The 24,727-nt window shown below is 39.3% G+C and overlaps 1 protein-coding gene across 3 annotated transcripts in view; it reads left to right on the top strand.

The window, feature by feature from the left end:
- The window catches only part of PIK3R3 (phosphoinositide-3-kinase, regulatory subunit 3 (gamma)), a 153,760-nt gene that overhangs the window by 103,639 nt on the left and 25,394 nt on the right, over positions 1-24,727 (top strand). For all 3 annotated transcript variants that reach the window (XM_011969754.1, XM_011969755.1, XM_011969756.1), the window contains 4 exons: positions 6,697-6,805; positions 10,439-10,537; positions 21,547-21,727; positions 22,466-22,591. In XM_011969754.1, coding sequence (XP_011825144.1) covers positions 6,697-6,805; positions 10,439-10,537; positions 21,547-21,727; positions 22,466-22,591 — 515 coding nt within the window. The remainder of the gene's footprint in view (positions 1-6,696; positions 6,806-10,438; positions 10,538-21,546; positions 21,728-22,465; positions 22,592-24,727) is intronic.

Raw genomic sequence — 24,727 nt, 5'->3', positions numbered from 1 at the left:
TGTGCCATGTTGGTGTGCTGCACCCATCAACTTGTCAGCACCCATCAGTATAACTCCTAATGCTATCCCTCCCCCATCCCCCCACCCCACAACAGGCCCCAGTGTATGATGTTCCCCACCCTGTGTCCAAGTGTTCTCCTTATTCAGTTCCCACCTATGAGTGAGAACATGCGGTGTTTGGTTTTCTGTTCTTGCGATAGTTTGCTCAGAATGATGGTTTATGTCCTTTGTAGGGACATGGATGAAGAGTCCAGAGCCTTTCTAATTGTTTCTCTGTACTGGTGAGTTGACAGGCAGCCTTTGTCTAGGGTGGAGGAGGGGTAGTTGCCTGGTTGCTTGGGCACGTGGGGAAGAGAAATGAGGACTTAACTGCTCTTTCTATAGATTGTCAGCCAACTCTTCTGTTTCTGGCCACATGACTCAATCCTCCCTTCAGAGATGCATTGTGCTTCCAATTCCTGGCCTTTCCAGAGTATAGTGGTGTGAATCAGGTTGCTTTTTTTTTTTTTGTTAAGACAGAGTCTCACTTTGTTGCCTAGACTGGAGTGTAATGGCACGATCTCGGCTCACTGTAACCTCTGCCTCCCAGGGTCAAGTGATTCTCCTGCCTCAGCCTCCCAAGTAGCTGGGATTACAGGTGCCCGCCACCACACTCAGCTAATTTTTGTATTTTTAGTAGAGACAGGGTTTCACCATGTTGGCCAGGCTGGTCTCAAACTCCTGACCTCAGGTGATTCACCTGCCTCAACCTCCCAAAATGCAGGGATTATGAGTTGGAGTGCAGTGGCCATTCACATGTGTGATCATAGCACACTGTGGGTTTGAACTGGCTTCAAGCAATCCTCCCATCTCAGCCTCCAAGTAGCTGGGACTATAGGTGCACACCACTGCACCTGGCACCATTTTTGTGTTAAAACATATAAAACATACACAATATACATACATACATACATACATACAGTGTTCTCTGCTGTTCCTGGTCCCTATTGTATTCACTATTAACAGTTTGTGTGTTCTTCATGTGTTTCTGTGCGTATATATCCATATGCACACATACACACACACTTAAAACACCTATATGTCTATATGTTTCTTCATATAGCTATGTATTAATTAAAACTGAATTGAAAATATCTTTCTGCATTGCTAATATTTAAAAACTTGTAATATAGGCCAGGCATGAGTGGCCCATGCCTATAATCCCAGCACTTTGGGAGGCCAAGGCAGAAGGATTACTTGAGGCCAGGAGATCGAGACCAGCTTGGGTAATGTAATGAGACGCTGTCTCACAATTTAAAAAAAAACCCCAAACTTGTAATATAGTTTCTAAAAATGGAAAGATAAATAATTTTCATTGTCTGCTAAATAGAAATAGAAGTGCTATATATTTTATGGATACTCATTTCAGAAGGTATTTGGTTAGGTGCACTTAACTTACCACTCAGCATTGCAATGCTCACCTCATGCAAGAACTACTTTGTCAAGGAGTTGAAAAGATGACTAGTGTATCCTAATCAGTTTTTCCCTCAAGATAGTCCTTTTGAACTACTTAAAAGCTTAATGATTTGGAATTATTTTACCTTTATTTATAATATCACAAGATAAATATAAATCTGCTTATCTTAATGCAATTAGGAGGTTATTATGAGATAAATTTTTATTCACATTTGCCCAGTATATTCTACAATCTACATGGGAGTGTGGGGAACAACTCTCAGAGAAGGCAAAACATTTTTTTTTTTAAATGTGATGCTTATTTTATTTATTTATTTATTTTTCCTTTTTTTCTTTATTTTTTTGTTTTTTATTATTATTATTATACTTTAAGTTCTAGGGTACATGTGCATAATGGGCAGGTTTGTTACATATGTATACTTGTGCCATGTTGGTGTGCTGCACCCATCAACTTGTCAGCACCCATCAACTCGTCATTTACATCAGGTATAACTCCCAATGAAAGGCGAAACATTTAGATTGAAGATTCAGTTTAGTTTGATAGAGCTACATTTGAGTGTACTCACAATTTTAGGAACAATGAATTATCTTGAAATTTATCCTTTGGATTATAAAGTCCATATGTATGGAGATTATATATATCTGATCTAGTTCATTGCTATGTTCACAGCTTCTGGAACATAGGAGGTGTTCAGTACATATTTGCCTATGTCTGTGTGGAGTGATGATAGATAGTAGGAATGTAGAAATAGGCCAGTATTGCATTCAGTTCAGACCTTATGATTGTATTCTTTTAGCAACCTCATGTAGCAACTGTCTTTATAAAAATTTCATTCTTCTTACATTTCTGTAGTTGAGAACAGCAAGATACAAGGAGGCAGCCCTCTGTAATAGATGTGAAATGGTCATTACATGTTTGTTGGTGGTAGAGCTCTCTGTGAACTATCATTATCCATAAATAGCAGCTTCCTCGTGCAGTCTGGTCAACTCAACTCATCTCAATATAGAGCTCCTCCAGTGAAGGGATGTAGAAAAGTCTCCATAACTCCATTTGAAGGTGATTAGAGTGTAACCCACCTGCTGATACAATGAAGCACATTGGTTCTTGGGCTCTGTTGATCATGTACTCAAATCACTAAGGACTAGATTTGAGAAGCTTAGTGTTTGACCTTAAAGTTTCCCTAGAGGGGATCAATTACTCCTTTTGCTGGGTTTCCATTACAATTTGCTTTTTACTGCATTCTGATGAGTATTATAGTTAGGTGTTTCTGTGTGTCATTCTCTCTGGATTTGTTCTTTTGAGTGCAGGGAACACCTTATCTTTGTACCTTTTCATACTATAGTGCAGTGCTTTGTATAGCACAAGTTTACACCGTTAATCCTTGTGTTAAGTAAGTAGAAGAATTATAAGTTTTGCTAAGTTATAGTTCAAACTGTAGCTACTTTTATAATTCACATAAAATCCTTTTCAAACAAGATGGTTATTTAGCTACTTCGAAAAAAAGTGTGGATTATAGCAAATCCACCCCCATCTAGTAATTTCAGAAGTCTGATATTTATTTATTTTAAAACAGCTTTATTGATATATAATTCACATGCCAGGCAGTTTACCCACATTGTATAATTCAGTGATTTTTTAGTATCTTCACAAAGTTGTACAACCATCATGATAGTCAATTTTGGAATATTTTCATTACCCTGAAAGAAATCCTTCATATAGCAGTCACTCCCTATTTCCCCCTTTACTCCCCAGCCCTAGCCAACCATTGATCTACTTTCCATCTCTATAGATTTGCGTATGGACAATGGGATTGTATAATATTTGGCCTTTCATGACAGGCTTCTTTCACTCAGCAAAATGTTTTCAGATTCGTCCATATTGTAATATATCAGTACCTCATTCCTTTCTATTGCCGAATAATCTGTTGTATGGACATATACCTCATTTTATTTATCTGTTCATCTGTTGATAGATATTTGGGTTGTTTTCCATTTTTGGGCCATTATAAATAACGCTACTATGAACATTCCTGTACAAGTTCTTGTGTAGATATACGTTTCTTTTTTCTTGGGTATATGTAAGAGTGAAATTGCTGGGCAACTCTGCATTTAGCCTTTTGAGGAAGCCAGACTGTTTTCCAAGCAGCTGCATCATTTTACATTCCCACCAGCAGTCTATGAGTATTTCAATTTCTCCACATCCTCACCAACACTTGTTATTATCTGTCTTTTTGATTATAGTCATCCTAGTGGGTGTGAAGTGGTATTTCACTGTGGTTTTGATTTGCATTTCTCTGTTGGCTGATTATGTTCAGTATCTTTTCATGTGCTTATTGGCTACTTGTTTGTCTTTTGGAGAAATATATATTCAGATCCTTTGCCCATATTTAATTGGGTCATTTGTCTTTTATTGAATTAAAAGAGGTCTTTTATGTATTCTAGATACACGTACAAAAATATATTTACAGATACAATTACAAATATTTACAAAAATATATTTTATCAGTTCTACTTACAAAAACATTCTCCCATCCTGTAGGTTGTCTCTTCACTTTCTTGATGATGTCCTTTGGAGTACAGAAGTTTTTAATTTTGATGCAGTTGATCTATTTTTTTCTTGTTTGTTATTTTCAGTGTCTATTTAAGAAACCATTACCTAATATAAAGTCACAAATATTTAAGCCTATTTTTTCTTGTAAGAATTTTATGGTTTTAGGTCTTGACATTTAGGTCTTTGATCCATTTTTAGTTAATTTTGGTGTGAGGCAGGGATCCAACTTCATTCTTTTTGCATGTGGATATCCACTTGTTCCAGAACAATTTGTTAAAAAGACTATTCTTTCCCTCATTGAATTATCTTGACACCCATGTTGAAAATCAGTTGACTAAGGGACTTTATTTATTTATTTTTGAGACAGAGTCTCACTCTGTCTCCCAGGCTGGAGTGCAGTGGTGCAATCTCGGCTCACTGCAACCTCTGCCTCCGGGGTTCTAGCAATTCTCCTGCTTCAGCCTCCCGAGTAGCTGGGATTACAGATGTGCACCACCATGCCCAGCTAATATTTGTATTTTTAGTAGAGATGGGGTTTCATCATGTTGGCCAGACTGGTCTCGAACTCCTGACCTATGTTGATCTGCCTGCCTCCGCCTCTCAAAGTGCTTGGATTACAGGTGTGAGCCACCACACCCGGCCAACTAAGGGACTTCTGTTTGGGGGAAAATATTCACATTGTTCTCCTTCACCCCAAGATTGCTTACAATTTTTTGATTAAGAAAAAAGAAACAATCTCAAAAAAGTTACAAGTACAGTTCAAAGAACGTAATTTTTTTGAATCATTTGAGAGTAAGTTGTCAGCATGATGCCATATGATGACCATGTTTGTGTGTATTTCCCACAAACAAGAACATTTTCCTACAGAAGCACAATATAACCATCAAAATCAGAAAACTAACATTGCTGTATTACTACTATGGTCATACTCAGATCCCATTCAAGTTTTGCCCATTGTCCCAGTGTTGTCCTTAATAGCAAAAAAGATCCAGTCCAGAATTACACACTGCATTTAATTGTCAGGATTCTTTAGTCTTCTTCTTCAATCTGAAACATTTCCTCAGTCTTTCCTTGACCCTCATGACCTGTACATTGTTGAAGATTACAGGTCAGTTATTTTGTAGAATGCCCCTCAGTCATGGTTTGTCTGGTGTTTCTTTATGATTAGATTCAGTTTATGCGTATTTGGCAGGGATGTCACAGAAGTGATGTTATATCCTTCCTAGTGCATTGTATTGGGGCCCACAGTTTCCCCATTATTTCTAATATTAACCTTGATTCTTGATTAAGATGGTATTTGCCAGGCTTTTTCACTATTATTGTTTTTCCTTTTGCAATTAGGATTTTGTGGGACAGTATATTGAGATAATAGTAATCTTGGTCCTCATCGATCTTTGTTTCTTTTATTTATTTATTTATATCTGCATGGACACATATATTCCTATTTTGTTTAATGAGTTATATTTCTTTACTATTATTATTTGTATTGATAGGCCAGCTGTTCCAGATTTGGTCAGTGAGAGCCAGCCCCTTCAGGCTCACCATTTTGTTCTTTTAACATAGCCTCTCCCATTCTTTGAGCACTTCCTTCCTTTTTGGCACAAGATGATGTTCAGGCTCGTTTGGTACTTGCTCTATTCTGTCCCTGGAATCAGCCATTTCTTCAAAGAGCCCTGGTTCCTTTTAGTAGAGAATGGTATTAGAAAGCAAGGTCAAGGTGCTCAGTGTACATATTGGGGTGTTGTTGCCCCCAGGACCTCTCAGGGCAGCAGTCCCCAACCTTTTTGGCACCAGGGACCGGTTTCATTGCTGGGGTGGGGTCGGGGTGGGGGTATTGGTTTCAGGATGAAACTGTACCACCTCAGATCATCAGGCATTCGTTCGATTTTCAAAAGAACTCGATTTTCAAAAGGTTCGATTACAACCTCGATTCTCGCATGTGCAGTTCACAGTAGGGTTTGTGCTTCTATGAGAATCTAATGCTGAAGCTCAGGCAGTAATGCTCGCTCGCCTACTGCTCACTTCCTGCTGTGTGGCCCTTTTCCTGATAGGCCATGGACCAGTGCCAGTCCGCGGCCCAGGGGTTAGGGAATCTCTGTCTCAGGGAACAGAGCTAGGGAATATATGTATGCTGTGTACAGACATTTACATATTTATGTGTATATACATTGAAATTCATGAGTTGATATCAGTAGCTGTAATTCCAGTCCAAAATAAGAGGCTTCATTCTATTACAGTTGAGCAAATTATTAATAACATACCCATCATTTCATAGTTAACCTTTTTTGTTTTTGGTAGTAAGAATACCTAAAATTTACTCACTTGGCAGATTACCAGTATATAATACAATATTATTAACTATAATTCTCATGTTGTACGTTGGTCACTTAGTGGCTTTTGGACTGAGTTGTTTGGAAAGGGGTTGCATGTTGGCTTTTGAGAGATGATGAAGTTGTACAGACTTAGAAGTCGGTGTTTCGTAAGAAGGAAAAAACCAAATATCTTGACATTTTCACTTTTTAGGCAATCAAAAGGATTCCTTCTGTTGCTAACATTTAACATAAAATAATACTCAATTTGATTGATAATTATTAGAATCTTAACATACCTTGGTTAGTGAGCTGCTTCAGAGGAAATTAGAAAACAAAAAATAATTTACATCTACAGAGTAATATTCATTTCTCTTCTAGCTCTTCCACCAAAGCCACCTAAGCCAATGACTTCAGCAGTTACAAATGGAATGAAGGACAGTTCTGTTTCTCTTCAGGATGCAGAATGGTACTGGGGGGATATTTCAAGGTAACTAGAATGCTACTGTAATTGAATGCAGTTTTTTAAAAAGTCATTTTTGAGAATTAGTAGGTAAAGTAAACCATTTTAAGCCAGGCATGGTGGCTTATGCCTATAATCCCAGCAACTCAGGAGGCTGAGGCTGAAGAAGCACGTGATACCAGGAGTTCAAGGCTATAAAGAGCACTGTTGCACTCTAGCCTGGGCAACAGAGTAAGACCCCCCAAATCTTTTTTTTTTTTTTTTTTTTTTGAGACGGAGTCTCGCTCTGTCGGCCAGGCTGGAGTGCAGTGGCGCGATCTCCGCTCATTGCAAGCTCGGCCGCCTCCCGGGTTCATGCCATTCTCCTGCCTCAGCCTCCCTGGAAGCTGGGACTACAGGCGCCTGCCACCACGCCCGGCTAATTTTTTTGTATTTTTAGTAGAGACGGGGTTTCACTGTGTTCACCAGGATGGTCTTGATCTCCTGACCTCGTGATCCGCCTGTCTTGGCCTCCCAAAGTGCTGGGATTACAGGCGTGAGCCACCGCTCCCGGCCCCGACCCCCCAAATCTAAAAAAAAAAAAAAAAGTATTGTAGTGCCCTACTAATTTTTATTTAAAGATTACCATTTTAGGCCAGGTGCGGTGGCTCACACCTATAATCCTAGCACTTTGGGAGGCTGAGGCGGGTGGATTGCCTGAGCTCAGGAGTTTGAGACCAGCTTGGGCAACATGGTGAAACCCTGTCTCTACTAATACAAAAATTAGCCGAGCATGTTGGCATGCGCCTGTAATCCCAGCTACTTGGGAGGTTGAGGCAGGAGAATTGTTAGAACCCGGGAGGTGGAGGTTGCAGTGAGCTGAGATAGTACCACTGCACTCCAGCCTGGGCGACAGAGTGAGACACTATCTCGAAAAAAAAACAGAAAAAATGCTCATGTAAAAAATTTTGTGTGGGAACATTTCATAAATGTCTTAACACTTTTCTTCCCATGAAAAAATGACAAGAAAATCTTCATTATTTATTTATTTTGAGACGGTGTCTCACTCTGTCGCCCAGGCTGGAGTGCAGTGGCATGATCTCAGCTTACTGCAACTTCTGCCTGCTGGATTCAAGCGATTCTCCTGCCTCAGCCTCCCGAGTAGCTGGGATTATAGTCATGTGTCACTATGCCCTGTTAATTTTTGTATTTTTAGTAGAGACAGGGATTCACCATGTTGGCCAGGCTGTTCTCGAACTCCTGACCTATGGTGATCCACCTGCCTTGGCCTCACAAAGTGCTGGGATTACAGGTGTCAGCCACTGTGCCTGGCTGAAAATCTTTAAATTATGAGTGTGATTATTACTTCTAATACTATATTGAGGATGGATTTCTAAATAAGTGACACTTAGACATTTAGGATAGTTACATGTGTTTTAGAATTAAAAATATTTGTAGGTACTTACATTTCTGTACCTTTCTTTCTCTAAGCCAGTGATTCCAAAGTCTTTGCATGCACAAAAATCAGTTGAGGTGGAGCCCAGGAATCTGCATTTAACAGCTTCCCTGGGTAAATTTGATGCAGTCTCTTTACACACCCCAATTTGATAAACAGGACTCTAGGACAGATTTGTTTTCTGGGTAAAGTGTGGTTTTAGATAATTTTGAACCCAAAGAGGGAATTATATACATTTAATTTGAATATTGTATTTTCTTACTAAATTTTTTTCTTGTTAAACTTTGCTTTAATGGGTCTTAGATGTATTTTCTTTTTAAAGGCCTATCCATTTCTGTCACATCAGTTTCCAGGTTGATGCTGTATTCCTCAACACACTTATCTATCCCTTTCTCTTCTCTGTTCTCTTCCTCTACCAAAATGGTATTTATTTAATTTTTTTTTACTCTTACAGTTTCAACTGTTTTAAGAGTATATTTGCATTGTTGTGCAGCCATCATCACCATCCATCTCCAGAACTTTTTTATTTTCCCTAACTGAAATTCTGTACCCATTAAACAATAACCTTCCATTCTCCCCTCCTTCAGCTCATGGCAACCACCATTCTGCTTTCTGTCTTATGAATTCAATTCTAGGTACTTTGCATAAGTGTAATCATATAATAATTGTCCTTTTGTGACTGGCTTATTTCACTTTCTTCATACATCTTCAAGGTTCATTCATGTTATAGCATGTATCAGAATTTCATTCCTTCTTTTTTTTTTTTTTTTTGAGACAGAGTCTCGCTCTGTCGCCCGGGCTGGAGTGCAGTGGTGTGATCTCAGCTCACTTCAAGCTCCGCCTCCCGGGTTTACGCCATTCTCCTGCCTCAGCCTCCTGTGTAGCTGGGACTACAGGCGCCCGCCACCACACCCGGCTAGTTTTTTGTATTTTTCAGTAGAGACGGGGTTTCACCGTGTTAGCCAGGATGGTCTCGATCTCCTGACCTCGTGATCCGCCCGTCTCGGCCTCCCAAAGTGCTGGGATTACAGGCTTGAGCCACCGCGTCCGGCCTCATTCCTTCTTAAGGCTAATATCTTATTATATGTGTATGCTATATATTGTTTTAATCCATTCTGTCCATTTAATCCAATCTGGACATTTGGATTGTTTCTAACTTATGGCTGTTGTAAATAATGCCGCAGTTAATATTGGTGCACACATATCTCAGTCCTTGCTTTCAGTTATTTTGGGTATATACCCAGTAGTGGAATGGAATTGCCAGGTCATATGGTAAGTAATTCTGTGTTTAATTTTTTGAAGAGGACTTAATACATTTCATTAAAAACTTTTTTTTTTTTTTTTTTTTTGAGATAGAGTCTCATTCAGTCTCCTAGGCTGGAGTGCAATGGTGCAATCTCAGCCCACTGCAACCTCTGCCTCCCGGGTTCAAGTGATTCTCCTGTCTCAGCCTCCCAAGTAGCTGGGACTATAGGCACTTGCTCGGCCACCACGTCTGGCTAATTTTGTATTTTTAGTAGAGACAGGGTTTCATCATGTTGGCCAGGTTGGTCTCGAACTCATGACCTCAAGTGACCTCTCTGCTTCAGCCTCCTAAAATGCTGAGATTATAGGCGTGAGCCACTGCACCAAGCCATTTTATTTTAAAATTGATTAGAATATTTCTATTTTAATATTGTACAATAAAACAGTCTATTATTTTTTATTTTAAGATCACATGGTTCTAATATGATTCAAGGGTCTTTTATGCCCTGCCATTTCCTTTAAGTGTTCCTTAAATTTCTATACAGAAGGAATTTGTTATCGGGACAAATTTAAACTAGGAGAAAATCCTATTGAAAGGTTATGAACTTAGTGAATTTTCCCCCTTCTGTTCAGAAACAGCTGCCACTGTTGCTTAAATATAACCTTCTAAACAGCCGCTGTTTTTTTCCTGAAACTTTACAAGTTCAGACCTGCCTAAGGAAGCCCTAGAGGCTTGATGGAAACAGTATCTGTTATACACATTTGAAATCTGGAAGAGTTTAAAAATCAAATAGCTCTTCTGTAGATTGCTTACCACCAAAAATCAAAACAGAAAGAGCATATTTAATGCAGGGAAGAACTAAATGACCTCTAAAGGGCTCCATTATTCTATAACCTACTGCCAAAGCAGCCTTAGTAGTAACATGTAAAGACAACCAGTGTTGACATTTTTTCATTTTTCTTATAATTCTGTTCTTCAGGGAGGAGGTAAATGACAAATTGCGGGATATGCCAGATGGGACCTTCTTGGTCCGAGATGCCTCAACAAAAATGCAGGGAGATTATACTTTGACTTTGCGGTAAGTACTTTTCAGTCTTTTGGCTAGTGCTCTACTGATGTTATTTTTATTCTGGGTATACAGATATTTCTGTATTTAAATCTTTATACAATTTTTCATATTTTCGTTTATGTACATAATTTCCAGTCTGGCTAATTCTTTTTTCTATACATTAAGTATTTAAACATTTTGTATAAAAATGGCAACTTAAAAAAATGTAGAAAGTAAATGAAAAGGCTAAAATCCCAAAATGTAAGGGAGTAAGAAGCATACAGTTGACCTTATAAAGTACGTAGATGTCATGGGCATATGGGCATATTCTTTTTTTTTTTTTTTTTTTTTTTTTTAATTATCTGGTTAGTAAATCATACATTTAGAGAAAAACCATTGAAAATAAAAAATTAACTTTCTATCCTGAAAACTTGTTATTCCCCAGCAGCTGGGACTACAGGCGCATGCCGCCATGCCCGGCTGATTTATTTGCATTTTTTTTTTAGTAGCGACAGGGTTTCACCGTGTTAGCCAGGATGGTCTCGATCTCCTGACCTTGTGATCCGCCTGCCTGGGCCTCCCAAAGTGCTGGGATTACAGGCGTGAGCCACCGCATCTGGCCGTCACGGGCATATTCTAAGGGTAAAAATGAATCTATCATTCGAATAACCCTTTTATCTTCCTTAATGCAGACTTTAGAAAGCAGAACTCAACATAATTTTGGTTGATGAGGATATGTTGAAGATAAAGCAGTTCCCAGCCTGTATCATGCTTTCCATATGGGCATATTAGCGTCTTTTAAGTGATGGATATATGACTTTTTATATTTGCACATTTTTTTTTTTTTGAGATGGAGTCTCGCTTTGTTGCCCAGGCTGGAGTGCGGTGGCACAATCTCGGCTCACTGCAAGCTCCGCCTCCCGGGTTCATGCCATTCTCCTGCCTTAGCCTCCTGAGTAGCTGGGACTACAGGCGCCCGCCACTACGCCTGGCTAATTTTTTGTATTTTTAGTAGAGACGGGGTTTCACCGTGTTAGCCAGGATGGTCTCGATCTCCTGACCTCATGATCCACCCGCCTTGGCCTCCCAAAGTGCTGAGATTACAGGCGTGAGCCACCGCGCCCAGCCTATATTTGCACATATTTTTAAAAGGTTAAGAAAACTGCATAAGAAATTTCCACATTTAATTTTAATAATTAAAGTAGCCCAATTACAATAAAGCCTTATGATTTTTTAAAAAAGGAACTATTTAACAAAAAGAAAATAACAGTTAACAATAACATTTACTGACTTTCTTGTACTAAGCCCTTTACATGCATTATATCATTTATTCTTCACAACAACCTTATGAGGTAGGTATTATTACTATTCCCATTTTATAGATGAGGTAACTAAGGGTTAACATGGTTAAGGAACTTGCCTAAAGCCTCATAGTTAGAAAGTGGTAGAGGAAGAGTTTAAATCCAGATTCATCTGGCTGTTTACTGCCTTTCCAGCCTAATATCTTTAGAAAAAATAATGCTATATTTTATGCAAATATGGCATAAATTTGGAGGCACTATTTTAGTTTCTGGTAAAGAGCTAAAGAAATTAATACCTTTGCACCTGAATTGTGCTGACTAATCAGTGTTCTACAATAATTCATTGAACACAAATTTTCCTCTACTCCAGTCAGGCTTCCGTCTCCACCACTCCATGGAGACTCCTAAACCAGTGGCCACTTTTCTCTTCTTACCTTACTTGACCTCTTAGCAGCATTAGTCATAGACACTTCTTCTTAGAAGCAGTTTATTGTTTTGGCTGTTAAGACATCACACTTTCCTGATTTTCTTCCTAACTTTAAGCTGTTTTGCTCAATATCTAAATGTTAAGTGTTCCAGGGCTCAGACTTGGGCCTCCTTTTCTTCTCTGTATTCATTCTCTTAAGGTGAGCTTGTTTGTCCCATCGCCTTAATATATGTGATGATTAATTTTAGGTGTCAATTTGGCTGGATTAAGGAATACCTAGAGAACTGGTAAAGCATTATTTTGGATGTGTCTATGAGGATATTTCCTGAGCAGATTAGCATTTGAGTCAGTGGATTGAGTAAGGAAGATCGCCCCTCAATGTGAGTAAGCACCATCCAATTGGCTGAGGATAGAACAAAAAGAAAGAAAAAAGAATTTTACCTCTCTTTGTCTTGGAGCTAGAGCACACTCTTATTCTGTCCTTGGAAATCAGAACTCCAGCCTTTGGACTCCAGGATTTATACCAATACTCCCCACCCCCTATGGCCTTCAATCTTGGACTGAGAGTTAACACCATTGGTTTCCTGGGTTCTGAGGCTTGAGGACTTGGACTGAGCCACACTACTGGCATCCCAGCTTGCAGATGGCCTGTAATGGGACTTCTCAGCCTCCATAATCATGTGAGCCAGTTCCCCTGATAAATCCCCTCATATTTATCTTTCTCTCTCTCCTATTGGTTCTGTCTCTCTGGAGAACTCTGATTAACACAGATTTGGTACCAGGAATGATTCTAGTTTTTTTTTTTTTGGAGACAGGTTCTTGCTCTGTCTCCCTGGCTGGTGTGCAGTAGCATGATCATGGCTCACTGCAGCCTTAACCTCCCAGGCCTAAGTGATCCTCCTACCTCAGCCTCATGAGTAGCTGGGACCAAAGGCGCATGCCACCACACCCAGCTAATTTTTGTGTTTTTTATTTTTTATAGAATCGAGTCTCCCTGTGTTGCCCAGGCTGGTCTCAAAACTCCTGGGCTCAAGCAGTCCTCCTGCCTCAACCTTCCAATGCTGGGATTACAGGTGTGAGCCACTGCGCCCAGCCTGAGGAAGATAATTTTAAGGATGAGTTTCCTTAATTAGTTTTGGGGTTCCCAGAATTGGCTCTCTGATTTGATGAGACTTAAAAATGCTAAGGACCCTACTTCTAATAAATAGTACAGAGAGCACTGATAGTCCATACTGTGAACTGTTTATATAGAGATATGCAAAAAATCTACACTTGATACTTCTAATTTACCACCTGTAAGAGGCAAGGAACTTGGCAACCCTGTATTTGATACTGTCAAACATTTGTAGAAAACCAAGGTTTTCTAATGTTGCCACACAAAGTGATGAAAGAAAAGGGTGAGCTCAGGGTTTTGATTTCCTGGCCCCAGCTCTGCCATAAATAGCCCAAGAACTTCTAAGTATGCCCTAAGTCAGAGTCTTCTCTTCTGTTTCCACAGGTCTGAAATTGCAAAAAATCAAACACATGCTCTCATCATGTGATTAGCTGAATTACAATCAAAGTTGAAATCTCAGCCTTGTAAGGTGTCTGCTGTTAAAATGAGAGCATTGGTTGGGAAAGAATGGAATTCTATACATTTGGATGGGGATGTGTGGGCAGACCCTGATGAGGCTGGGGACATTGAGCTCCTAAATTCTGATGAGTCTTGTTTGCCAGCAGAAATGGCCTCCCTCCCCCAGTAACAGCATCCCCCTTACACTGGCCTTTCCACCTTTGTCTGAGGGGATTGACTTTGCATTGCTTGAGGAAACTGTAATGGCCTTCCTGGAGGCAACTGCTAAGCAAGAGGATGCTGAGTCTTCTCAGGACCCATGCCCACCACCCCTCTTTGCTTCTAGACCTATAGCTAGACTTGAGTCCCAGCAGCCCCTAAAGATGAGGTACAAAGTTTTACCCATGAGGAGATGTGCTATGTGCTAAAAAAGCTACTTGAGTTTTCTAATTTATACAAGCAGAAATCTGGAAAACAGGTATGGGAATAGATATTTAGGGTGTGAGATAATGATGGAAGGAACATAAACTTGAGTCAGGCTGAATTTATTGTTTTTTTTTTTTTTTGAGATGGAGTCTTGCTCTGTCGCCCAGGCTGGAGTGCAGTGGCGCAATCTCGGCTCATTGCAAGCTCCGCCTCCTGGGTTCCCGCCATTCTCCTGCCTCAGCCTCCCGAGTAGTTGGTACTACAGGCACCTGCCACTACGCCTGGCTAATTTTTTATATTTTTAGTAGAGACGGGGTTTCACCTGTGTTAGCCAGGATGCTGTTGATCTCCTGACCTTGTGATGCACCTGCCTCGGCCTCCCAAAGTGTTGGGATTACAGGCATGAGCCACCGCGCCTGGCTGAATTTATTGTTACTGGCCCACCAAACACATTCTGCATTTAATGTTGCAGCTCAGGGAGTTAGAAAAGGCAACAGTTGGCCAGGCATGGTGGCCCACGCCTATAATTCCAGCACTTTGGGAGACCAAAGTGGGCAGATCATGAGGTCAGGAGTTCAAGACCAGCCTGGCCAAAATGCGGTGAAACCCTGTCTGTACTAAAAATACTGGAAAAAAAAAATTAGCTGAATGTGGTGGCATGTGCCTGTAGTTCCAGCTACTTGGGAGGCTGAGGCAGAGGAATCACTTGAACCCAGGAGGTGGCGGTTGCAGTGAGCCAAGATCACGCCACTGCACTCTGTCCTGGGTGACAGAGCGAGACTCTGTCTCAAAAAAAAGAAAAGGCAACAGTTTATTTGGTTAGTTGGCTGAAACATGGATGAAAAGATGGCCTACTGTGAGCCAGCTGGAGGTGTCTGATCTACCTTGGTTAACACAGAGGAAGAGATTCAAAGGCTTAGGGAGGAGACTGGGTTGCTAGAGTGGATTTGTCATTTAAAATCTACTTATTCACACTGGGTGGGTCCAGACCACATGCTTTTCAGCAGTACTCTGAGAAACAGGTTTGTGAGGAGAACCCCATCATCCCTAAATGCCATGATTGCCCTTCTCTGTAGGCCGGACCTTAAAATGGGAACTGCAGTCGGTCAACGGAAAAATTTAAATGCAGTGGTAATAACTGGATCCTAGGGTAGCAGAGGCCAAGTGAAGGGACTCAGTTGACAAGGCAAGGTGGACATGGTTATCATAATGGACAGCAGAAGCAAAGCAACAGTCAGAATACTCTGACTCATGTAGACCTATGGCATTGACTAATTCGCTGTGTGGGCAGCTCACTGTCTATTTTCTTCTCCCTTCTCACCTAGTCTGTCTTGGCCTACTACAATTTAAATTCCCTGAGGTTGGGGATTTTGTTTTATCATTGCTTTATCTCCAGTGTCTAGATTAGTGCCTGATAATGGGTAAGCATTAGAGAATGGATGTCTAATAAGTGTGTGTGTGTGTGTGTGTATTTTTATATATATATATACACACATACATGTATATATATATATTTATATTTGTATTTTTTAGACAGGGTCTCTCTCTGTCATCCAGGCTAGAGTACAGTGATGTGATCATAGCTCACTGAAGGCTTGAACTCCTGAGCTCAAGTGATCCTCCTGCCTCAGCCTCCCAAGTAGCTAAGACTACAGGGGTGTGCCACCATGCCTGGCAGCTAATTTTGTGAAAATTTCTTTGTAGAGATGAGGTCACACTATGTTGCCCAGGCTGGTCTCACACTATGGATCTCAAGTGATCCTCCCACCTTGGCCTCCCCAGTCCTGAGATTACAGGTATGAGCCACCATGCCCAGCCTATAAATACTTATTTAATAGAAGAATATGCTGCTTATTTTTCTGGAAAATGGTTTTAATCCCACACTAAGTTGTAGAATTTCATTCCTTTTAAGGTTGAATAATAGTCTGCTATATGTATATACTACATTTTGTTTATCCATTCATCACTTGATAGCATTAGCAAGAATGTTTGAAAGTTTTCATGTATCTATCACAAGGTCTGACATACAGTAGGTGTTTGATAGGTGTTGTGTAAATGTTTAAATGAAAGAATTAGAGAAAGACAAAGTTTCTCACAGGAAATGACAGTTGAGCTAGGCCTTGATAGATTTTTGGAAGGCAGAAGAGTGATGACCTTAAGTCAATTTAATAAATACTTACAACTGAGTGCTAATTACTCTGCAGGGTATTTAACATGAGTTAAAACTTTTGTCTCAGGGAATATATAATCTAGTGAGGACAAAGGGAATGAGAAAATGGCTTTGAGTGAAAGTTTAATAGCAGGAGAGCTTCACACAATATGCTTTGGAGGCTGAAAGGAAGAAAAGAGATATCTTTGTTAAAAGAATGTAGAAAACTGACCTTCATGGAAGAGATCATATTTGCAGAATATCTTGAAGAAGGGGATAGGTTTGGACATGGAGAGAGTGGGAGGGGAGTAGCAGGAATAGATAACAATAGGAGCAAATATACGGAGGTGAGATTTTATAGCTGCTTTCTGTGAGATGTAGTCCTATTTGGATAAAAGATAAAGTTTGTAAAGAAGAAGTGGCAGGGGATAGGAGGTTGGAAAGGGGTCATGTTTAAGAGGGCCTTGAATTCCAGAACTTGGGAGTTTGTATTTAATGTTGTAGGTAGGTGGGGAGAACCACTGCATTTTTTCGGCAGGGAAATTGTGATCCGGCTATATATATGTATATTCTTTTTGAGACAGAGTCTTGCTCTGTTGCCTAGGCTAGAGTGTAATGGTGCGATCTCGGCTCATTGCAACCTCTGCCTCCCAGGTTCAAGCGATTCTCCTGCCTCAGCCTCCTGAGTAGCTGGGATTACAGTTGTGTGTCACCACCCCCAGCTAATTTTTGTATTTTTGGTAGAGGCAGGGTTTCACCATGTTGGCCAGGCTGGTCTTGAACTCCTGACCTCAGGTGATCCACCCGCCTCTGCCTCCCGAAGTGCTGGGATTACGGGCATGAGCCACCGCGGGGATAAATGTTGACTTCTAGCTGCTCCTGAACTGCAAGGTAGAAATGTATCTAGGATGTAGCTAGAAATGTAGTTTAATGCTTAGGAAAGAGTATAGGGCCAGAGAAAGAGTCAAGCTACCATATGCATAGAGTAAATGGGATTTTGTATGGAAAAAATATATAAAATTTAAAAAGGTGGAGGCTGAAGGCAAAATTTTTTTTTTAGGAAATAACTGGGATCAGGGAGGAGACAGGAAGAGTGGTTTGAGAGGTTGAAAGAAAATAATAATTTCATCAAAGTTATGGAAGGATGAAATAAAGAAGGCAGAGAGTGAGGGAGAAGGAAGACCTGGGATAAAGGAAGGGGACAGAGTCTGAATTTGTTCAGTCATTGGTGACTCTCAAGTGAGAGGAATGAGAGTGAAACCAGAATGCAGAGAGTAGTAGGTAGTGAGGAAATAGAGATTTTTCAGTTCAATAACTCTTATTTTTTAAATTGGTAAATAGTATTTGTTGTAGAAAATCTGGATACTTAACAAATCTTTAAGAATCTGCTATCTGCCAGACATTGGACTAGGTGCTGAGATGCAAGGAGGACTAGCATGATAAAGACATGACCTTCAATTCCTTCGTTCCTTCTCTTATCTCTGCTTAGAGTCCATAGTACATTATTATTAAAATTACCTATGTGAATACATTCTTAAACTTGCTCCTCTTCCTCCAGTGTAGTCACGAGACTAAATTCCAACACGTGAATTCAATTCTGCACCTAGTCCTTGCTTATACTTGAGCTGCTGAATGTGGAGAAAGGGATGTGACCACATGGACTGGTCTCACATTAATTATGACCACTAACCTTAAGTGACCTTTAAAACTGCCCAGCTTAACTTCTGCATTTCCACAATGCATTCATCCTGCTTCCCCGTCACTTTCCTAAATGACAGTTTCACATGTTCTTTTTTTTCTCTTTTAAAGGACAACCGTTCTTCCCACTTTTAACTAAAGAACTTGCTTTTAATATCACTGATAATGTGGACACAGTCAGACGAGAACTCCTTCATGCTCCTGTTACCACAGCTGTCAACATATTTACACATTAATGTGAATAGTCTGCCGCTTTTCTGTTCCAGTGGATGACTGTTCGTGTCCTTGTCCAGGGTCTGCTTCTCTGTTTGTGGACTGGATCCCATCCTATCCCTCTAATCTACTCAAGGACATCACTCTAGGAACTATCTTGTCCTCTTTTTTGGATCAACAATTTTTGTCTCTCTGTTGAGTCTTCCCCATCAGCATATAAATATACTCTATTATCTCCCATTTAAGAATAGTAAATAATTGACCCTATATCTCTTTCTAGCTACTTCTCTATTTCTCTGCCCTTATTTACAGCAGTATTCCTCGAGACACTTGCCTATGGGCATGTCTTCTTTATCTTCTTTCATTTTCTTGAATCCATTCCAGTCAGGGTTCTATCCTTACCATTTCACTGAAACCATTTAGTCAGTTCATTTAGTGATACCTGCTTTGCCAAACCTAATTATCATTGGACTTGGTTGATAATTTTCTCTTTGTTGAAATGCTTTTGTACGTGTTGGTTTTTAGGATATCACACTCTTAGTTCTCCTCTTACTTCATTAATTGCTCCCTTTTGGTTTCCTTTGCTGGTTCTTCCTTCCATGTCTCTGACCACTAAACATTGGCATACCCCAGTTCTTAGTCCTTGGACATCTTCTTCTGTCCAGCTATACTCACCTTCAAATAACATCTATCGGCTGGCAACTCCTGAATTTCTGTTTTTAGCCCAGACCTTTCTCCTGAACTTTAGATTCTTTAAGTAGGCTGCTGGATCATCTGCTTTTGAATGTTTAGTAGGCATCTCAAACTTAAAGTGTCTAAAACCAAATTTTTTCCACCTTTAAACATATTCTTTTTTTTTTTTTTTTGAGATGACGTCTTACTCTGTAACCTTGGCTGGAGTGCAGTGGCATGATCTCAGCTCACTGCAACCTCTGCCTCCTGGGTTCAAGTGATTCTTCTGCCTCAGGCTCCTGAATAGCTGGAATTCCAGGTGCCCTCTACCACACCAGGCTAATTTTTGTATTTTAGTAGAGATGGGGTTTCACTGTGTTGGTCAGGCTGGTCTCAAACTCTCGACCTCAAGTGATCTGCCCGCCTCGGCCTCCCAAAGTGCTGAGATTACAGGTGTGAGCCACTGTGCCTGGTCTAAACCCATTCTTTTTAAATAGCTTTCTTCATGTCAATAAATGACAATTCCATTCTTCTGATTGCTTATGATATAAACCTTGAAATCATCTTTATCTTGTCTCTTTGTCATATTCGTATCCAAGCCATCAGCAAATCCTGTCAGCTCTGTCTTCAAAATATATTAAGAATCTCACTATTTCTCATGACCTGTACTGCTGCTACCCTCATCCAAGACGCCATCATGCCTTGCCTAGATTATTATAAAAGTTTCACAAGTGATATTTCCACTTATACCGCTGCCCCCTTTGAACAGTCTTTTCTCAACCCAGCAGCTAGAGTGAGTCTTTTAAACCGCAAGATAGATTACATGATTCTACTGAAAACCCTTTTGTGCCTCCCATCTCACTCAGTAAAAGCTCAAGCCCTTACAGTAATCTACAGACTGTTATTACATAATCTAAGCTCCTTTTACATCTCTTACCTAGTCTCCTATTACTCTCCCTCTTGCTCGTTCAGGCCCAGCATCACTGGCCTCCTTGCTGTTCTTTGAACATGCCAAGCATGCCCTTACCGCACCTCTCTCTAGGACACTTCCCATACATGTCTGCTGTACTAGCTCCCTCACTTCACTTAGAACTCTGTTCAAATATCAGCTGAACACAGAGATTTCCCTTGAGCAATACAAACAATCCTCCACCACAAGAACTCCTTTCCCTTTACTCTGCTTTGTTTTTTTTTCCCCAATAGACATATTACCATTTGGTATATTTAGTTGTTTATTTTTGTGTTCTATCTTGAGAAATTTGTTATCTTCCTTAATAAACTGAAAGACAGAGATATGTTCCTTGTGCTGTTAAACTGGAAGCTCCACGAGAGCATGGACTGTATCTGACTTGTTTATCATGTATCTGTAGCACGTTATGTAATTCCTGGCACATAGATATTCAGCACATCATTATAAATGAATGAATGCCTTTTAACTTTAACAGAGAGGCCAGCTTGCAGTTATTGTATGTGTGAGTGTACACATTTGTAGTAACTGTATATGATTAGATGGTCCTCATGTACATTTAATAGAAATTATTTATCATCCATCTAAAAACTGACCTAAACATTGTTTTAATCAGCTTATAGGGTCAATCTTATTGCGTTCGACCTTTTACAAATCCCAGTGCCTCATTTATTATAAAAATGGCATGGCATAAAGAGAGATAGGGGCATAAATCTGCATGCTGCTGTAAGAAGAGTTGAATGGGAATGGTACAGCCTTTTGCTATGAATCAGCCTGCTGTGCTTTTAGATTATGCCTTATGGGACTTGCAAAACATTGCTATTTTAAACTTTAGTTATAAATTATCTTTTAAGGGACCATTTAGATATGACTTAGTAAACAAAGGTGTCCTGAACTGTCCAAGCATGAAATTACATTCATCTAATATACATAGCTCTTCAAAAGCTATACTTTGTAAAACGGTTGAATGACTTGAATCATTTACATGTTGTGATGGCCTAAATAGTCATTTCTGAGAATTATAAGCAAGTGTAAAAGACAAAATAGTATAAGGTTCTAGATTAATTATGCAGCTATAAATCATAGATTAAGGAGCTCAATTATGTTTGTGCATTAACAACAAAACCTTGAGTGTGTTGGTGATTGTGTGACAAATATTTATCATTCCTTTCATATAGAGATGGCTTCTGCTCCCCCTACAGAGACATACAACCACATATCTTTGGGTCCTTAGGAGATTTTTTGCGTTCTTCCTGACTAAAAATATTGATAGAATTTAAATTTGAAAATTCATTCAGAATATAAACAAAAATAGAATTTATTTCTGTTTTATTTTTCTTAAGTGATTTTTTTTGCTACATTTGTTCATACTGAATTCTGTGTAGATATGTTGACCTTTAATAACCAAGGTATTTTATGGACCAAACAATGCAAAAGTAATTATATATATATATATATATATATATATATATGTTCACATACACAATAACATGTCTTTTCACTCCTTCCAGCCACATTAATGTAGTAAAACTTGTTTATTATGTGACACCAAGCTTTCACATCTCCATATGAAAACAGTAGTTCAGTTGAATTTGGGGGAAAAAAATCCACAGTTGTTGTCTTGTTGTTCACAGGAAGGGAGGCAATAATAAGTTAATAAAGATCTATCACCGAGATGGTAAATATGGTTTTTCTGATCCTCTGACATTTAATTCCGTGGTGGAGCTCATTAACCACTATCACCATGAATCTCTTGCTCAGTACAATCCCAAGCTTGATGTGAAGCTGATGTACCCAGTGTCCAGATACCAACAGGTAAGATTATGGAAGTCCTTGCTAGCTATTGAGCAAGTCATTATTTAACAACCTTATTTGATTTTTTTTTTACCAGTGTTATCAGTTTTAAAAAACTAGCCATTTTATTATTTATTTATTTATTTACTTTGAGACAGAGTCTCTGTTGCCCAGGCTGAAGTGCAGTGGCATGAATATGGCTCACTGCAGTCTTGACCTTCTGGGCTCAAGTGGTCCTCCTGCCTCAGCCTCCCAGTAGCTGGGATCACAGGTGCATACCACAACTTCAGGGTCTTGCCATGTTGCCCAGGCTAGTCTTGAACTGGGCTCAAGCAGTCTTCTCACTTTGGCCACTGAAAGTGTTGGGATTATAGGCATGAGTCATTGTGCCTAGTGCCTACTTAAGATTTTAGATATTTTTGGAACTTATTTTGTGGCTACCCTTCTATAATATCTTATTGCATGTACTTGTTACCTTTATATAAAAATACTTATGTTTATGTTTCCCACTTATACTTCATTTCTTAATTTTTAAAGTATTAATCATTTTGATGTGATATAAAGGCTGATCTTAATATTATCAAAGGATTTGGTACATTTGTGTGCTTGATATTAATACAGTGACTTAAACTTGTACAGTTGAAATACAGTTTAAAAATAATATATGGTTGAGGTGATATTTTCCTTTAAAAAATAGATATGGAAAAAGTCACATGTTAGAATTGTTAACATTCTTTATTTTTTTCTTTACCTGTATAGGATCAGTTGGTAAAAGAAGATAATATTGATGCAGTAGGTAAAAAACTACAAGAATACCACTCTCAGTATCAAGAGAAGAGTAAAGAGTATGATAGGCTCTATGAAGAATATACGAGAACATCCCAGGTTGCTATATTTATGTTGTTTTGACTAGTATGTGTGCAATGTTTTAGTTACTTCAAATTTTCTATCATTCACTTGATGATCTTTAGCTGTTTTAATGTCTTAAAGGCTTAAACAGCCTTTTTGAAACTTGGATGATACAAATTCCCCTCCCTTCTTAATTGGTTAAGGATATAATTTGTATCAGTTAATATTAACTGGTCACAAGTGACAAAAAAAATAACAAAGGCTTCAGATAGAAATTTAGTTTTCTTTCATGTGTATATAGGAGCTACAGGGGTGTTAGGGTAACTCCACTGTCCTCAGAACTTACAGGCATTTTCTGTCTTGATGCTTGGCTATCTGTGGAAGAGGGCTTACTCTAATATTGGCGGTCACAACCATATTCTAGTAAACAGGAATGAAGAATAGGAAGGAGAAAGGAAGGTTCTCTATCTTTGAGACAACTTCCTAGAAGGAGCACACTCTGCTTTCACTTTTATCCCACTGGCTAGAACTAAGACGCATGGTCATACCTAGCTACAGGTCACTGCTAGCTGTAGGGGAGGCTGAGAAATCTAGTTTTTATTTGGTCAGGTGTGCTCAACTAACGTGGGGATTTACTGAGGAAGAAGGAGCTGATGGATGGAAATTGTGGGCTTACTAGTAGACCTAACTACACAGTTTTTAGATCATTAACTTTAATAACCAGTAATACTTACTTTTCATATTTATGATGTAGAGCAAAATTCTATAGAATAATCTAGTTTCTTTCCTTGGACTTCTTATGCCTGACTACTTTGATCCTTTTTTAGCTAGACTTGGTTTAATTTGCCCTAAGTTGTCACATAGTTTGTCAAAAGTGTTTGGAATTTTGATGAAGCTGGGTATCTTCAGAGAAGTTTACTTTTTATAATATTTGGGTAGGAAGTGGCTTAGGAAAATATATTTAACTGTATTTCTCATGTACATTCTCTTGGAACACAAGTTATTACTTTGAATATCAAATGATTTATAGAAGCATTAGTCCATGTTGATTCTACTTAATTCCTAGTGAATTCTTAGTGCAACAGTAGCTTACCCTGGGCTCTTTCTAGTAGATAACAATAATGGATTTTTTTAGTGTTTACTTTCTATTTCATGAATTTCTGCTCTTTTTAATTTTTTTCTGCTGTTTTTCAGTTTAATTTTCTCTTTTCCTACTTCTTAAGGTGGAAATTTTGTTCATTCGTTTAAAAACTTTCTTTTCTGGCCGGGCGCGGTGGCTCAAGCCTGTAATCCCAGCACTTTGGGAGGCCGAGACAGGCAGATCACGAGGTCAGGAGATCGAGACCATCCTGGCTAACACGGTGAAACCCTGTCTCTACTAAAAAATACAAAAAATTAGCCGGGCGTGGTGCCGGGCGCCTGTAGTCCCAGCTACTCGGGAGGCTGAGGCAGGAGAATGGCGTGAACCCGAGAGGCGGAGCTTGCAGCGAGCTGAGATCTGGCCACTGCACTGCAGCCTGGGTGACAGAGCAAGACTCCATCTCAAAAAAAAAAAAACAAAAAAACTTTCTTTTCTAAAATAAGCAGTTAAAGCAATACATTTTCCTCTAAGCACTGCGTATATGCATCTCACAAATTTTGTCATACTCTGTTTTCCCTGTTATTCAGTTTTTAATATTTTCTCTTTTTTTGTGATTTCTTCTTTCGCCCCTTGTGTTTTTAATTTTTAAATATTTGGGACTTTCAAATATATTATTTATTTCTAATTTAAATTAATTTTGTTGTTAGTAAATATGTTCATTAAAGTTATATTCTTTTGACATTTATTGACCTAGATTTTATTTTATTATTGATGTTTTTATGAGACAGAATCTTGCCCTGTCCCCCAGGCTGGAGTGAAGTGGCTCCATCTCAGCTCACTGCAACCTCCGCCTCCCGGGTTCAAGCAATTCTCCTGCCTCAGCCTCCCGAATAGCTGTGATTACAGGTGTCCACCACCATGCCTGGCAAATTTTTGTATTTTTAGTAGAGACAGGTTTTCACCATGTTGGCCAGGCTGGTATCAAACTCCTGACCTCAGGTGATTTGCTCATCTCAGCCTCCCAAAGTGCTGGGATTACAGGCGTGAGCCACTGTGCCCGGCCAGCTCTTTTTTTATTTTTATTTTTTATT

This window comes from Mandrillus leucophaeus, unplaced genomic scaffold, assembly GCF_000951045.1.
Source record: "Mandrillus leucophaeus isolate KB7577 unplaced genomic scaffold, Mleu.le_1.0 Scaffold902, whole genome shotgun sequence".
NCBI classification, from domain to species: Eukaryota; Metazoa; Chordata; class Mammalia; order Primates; family Cercopithecidae; genus Mandrillus; species Mandrillus leucophaeus.
The sequence above is the reverse complement of the archived record's forward strand: the minus strand, read 5'-3'. Positions and strand labels throughout refer to the sequence as shown.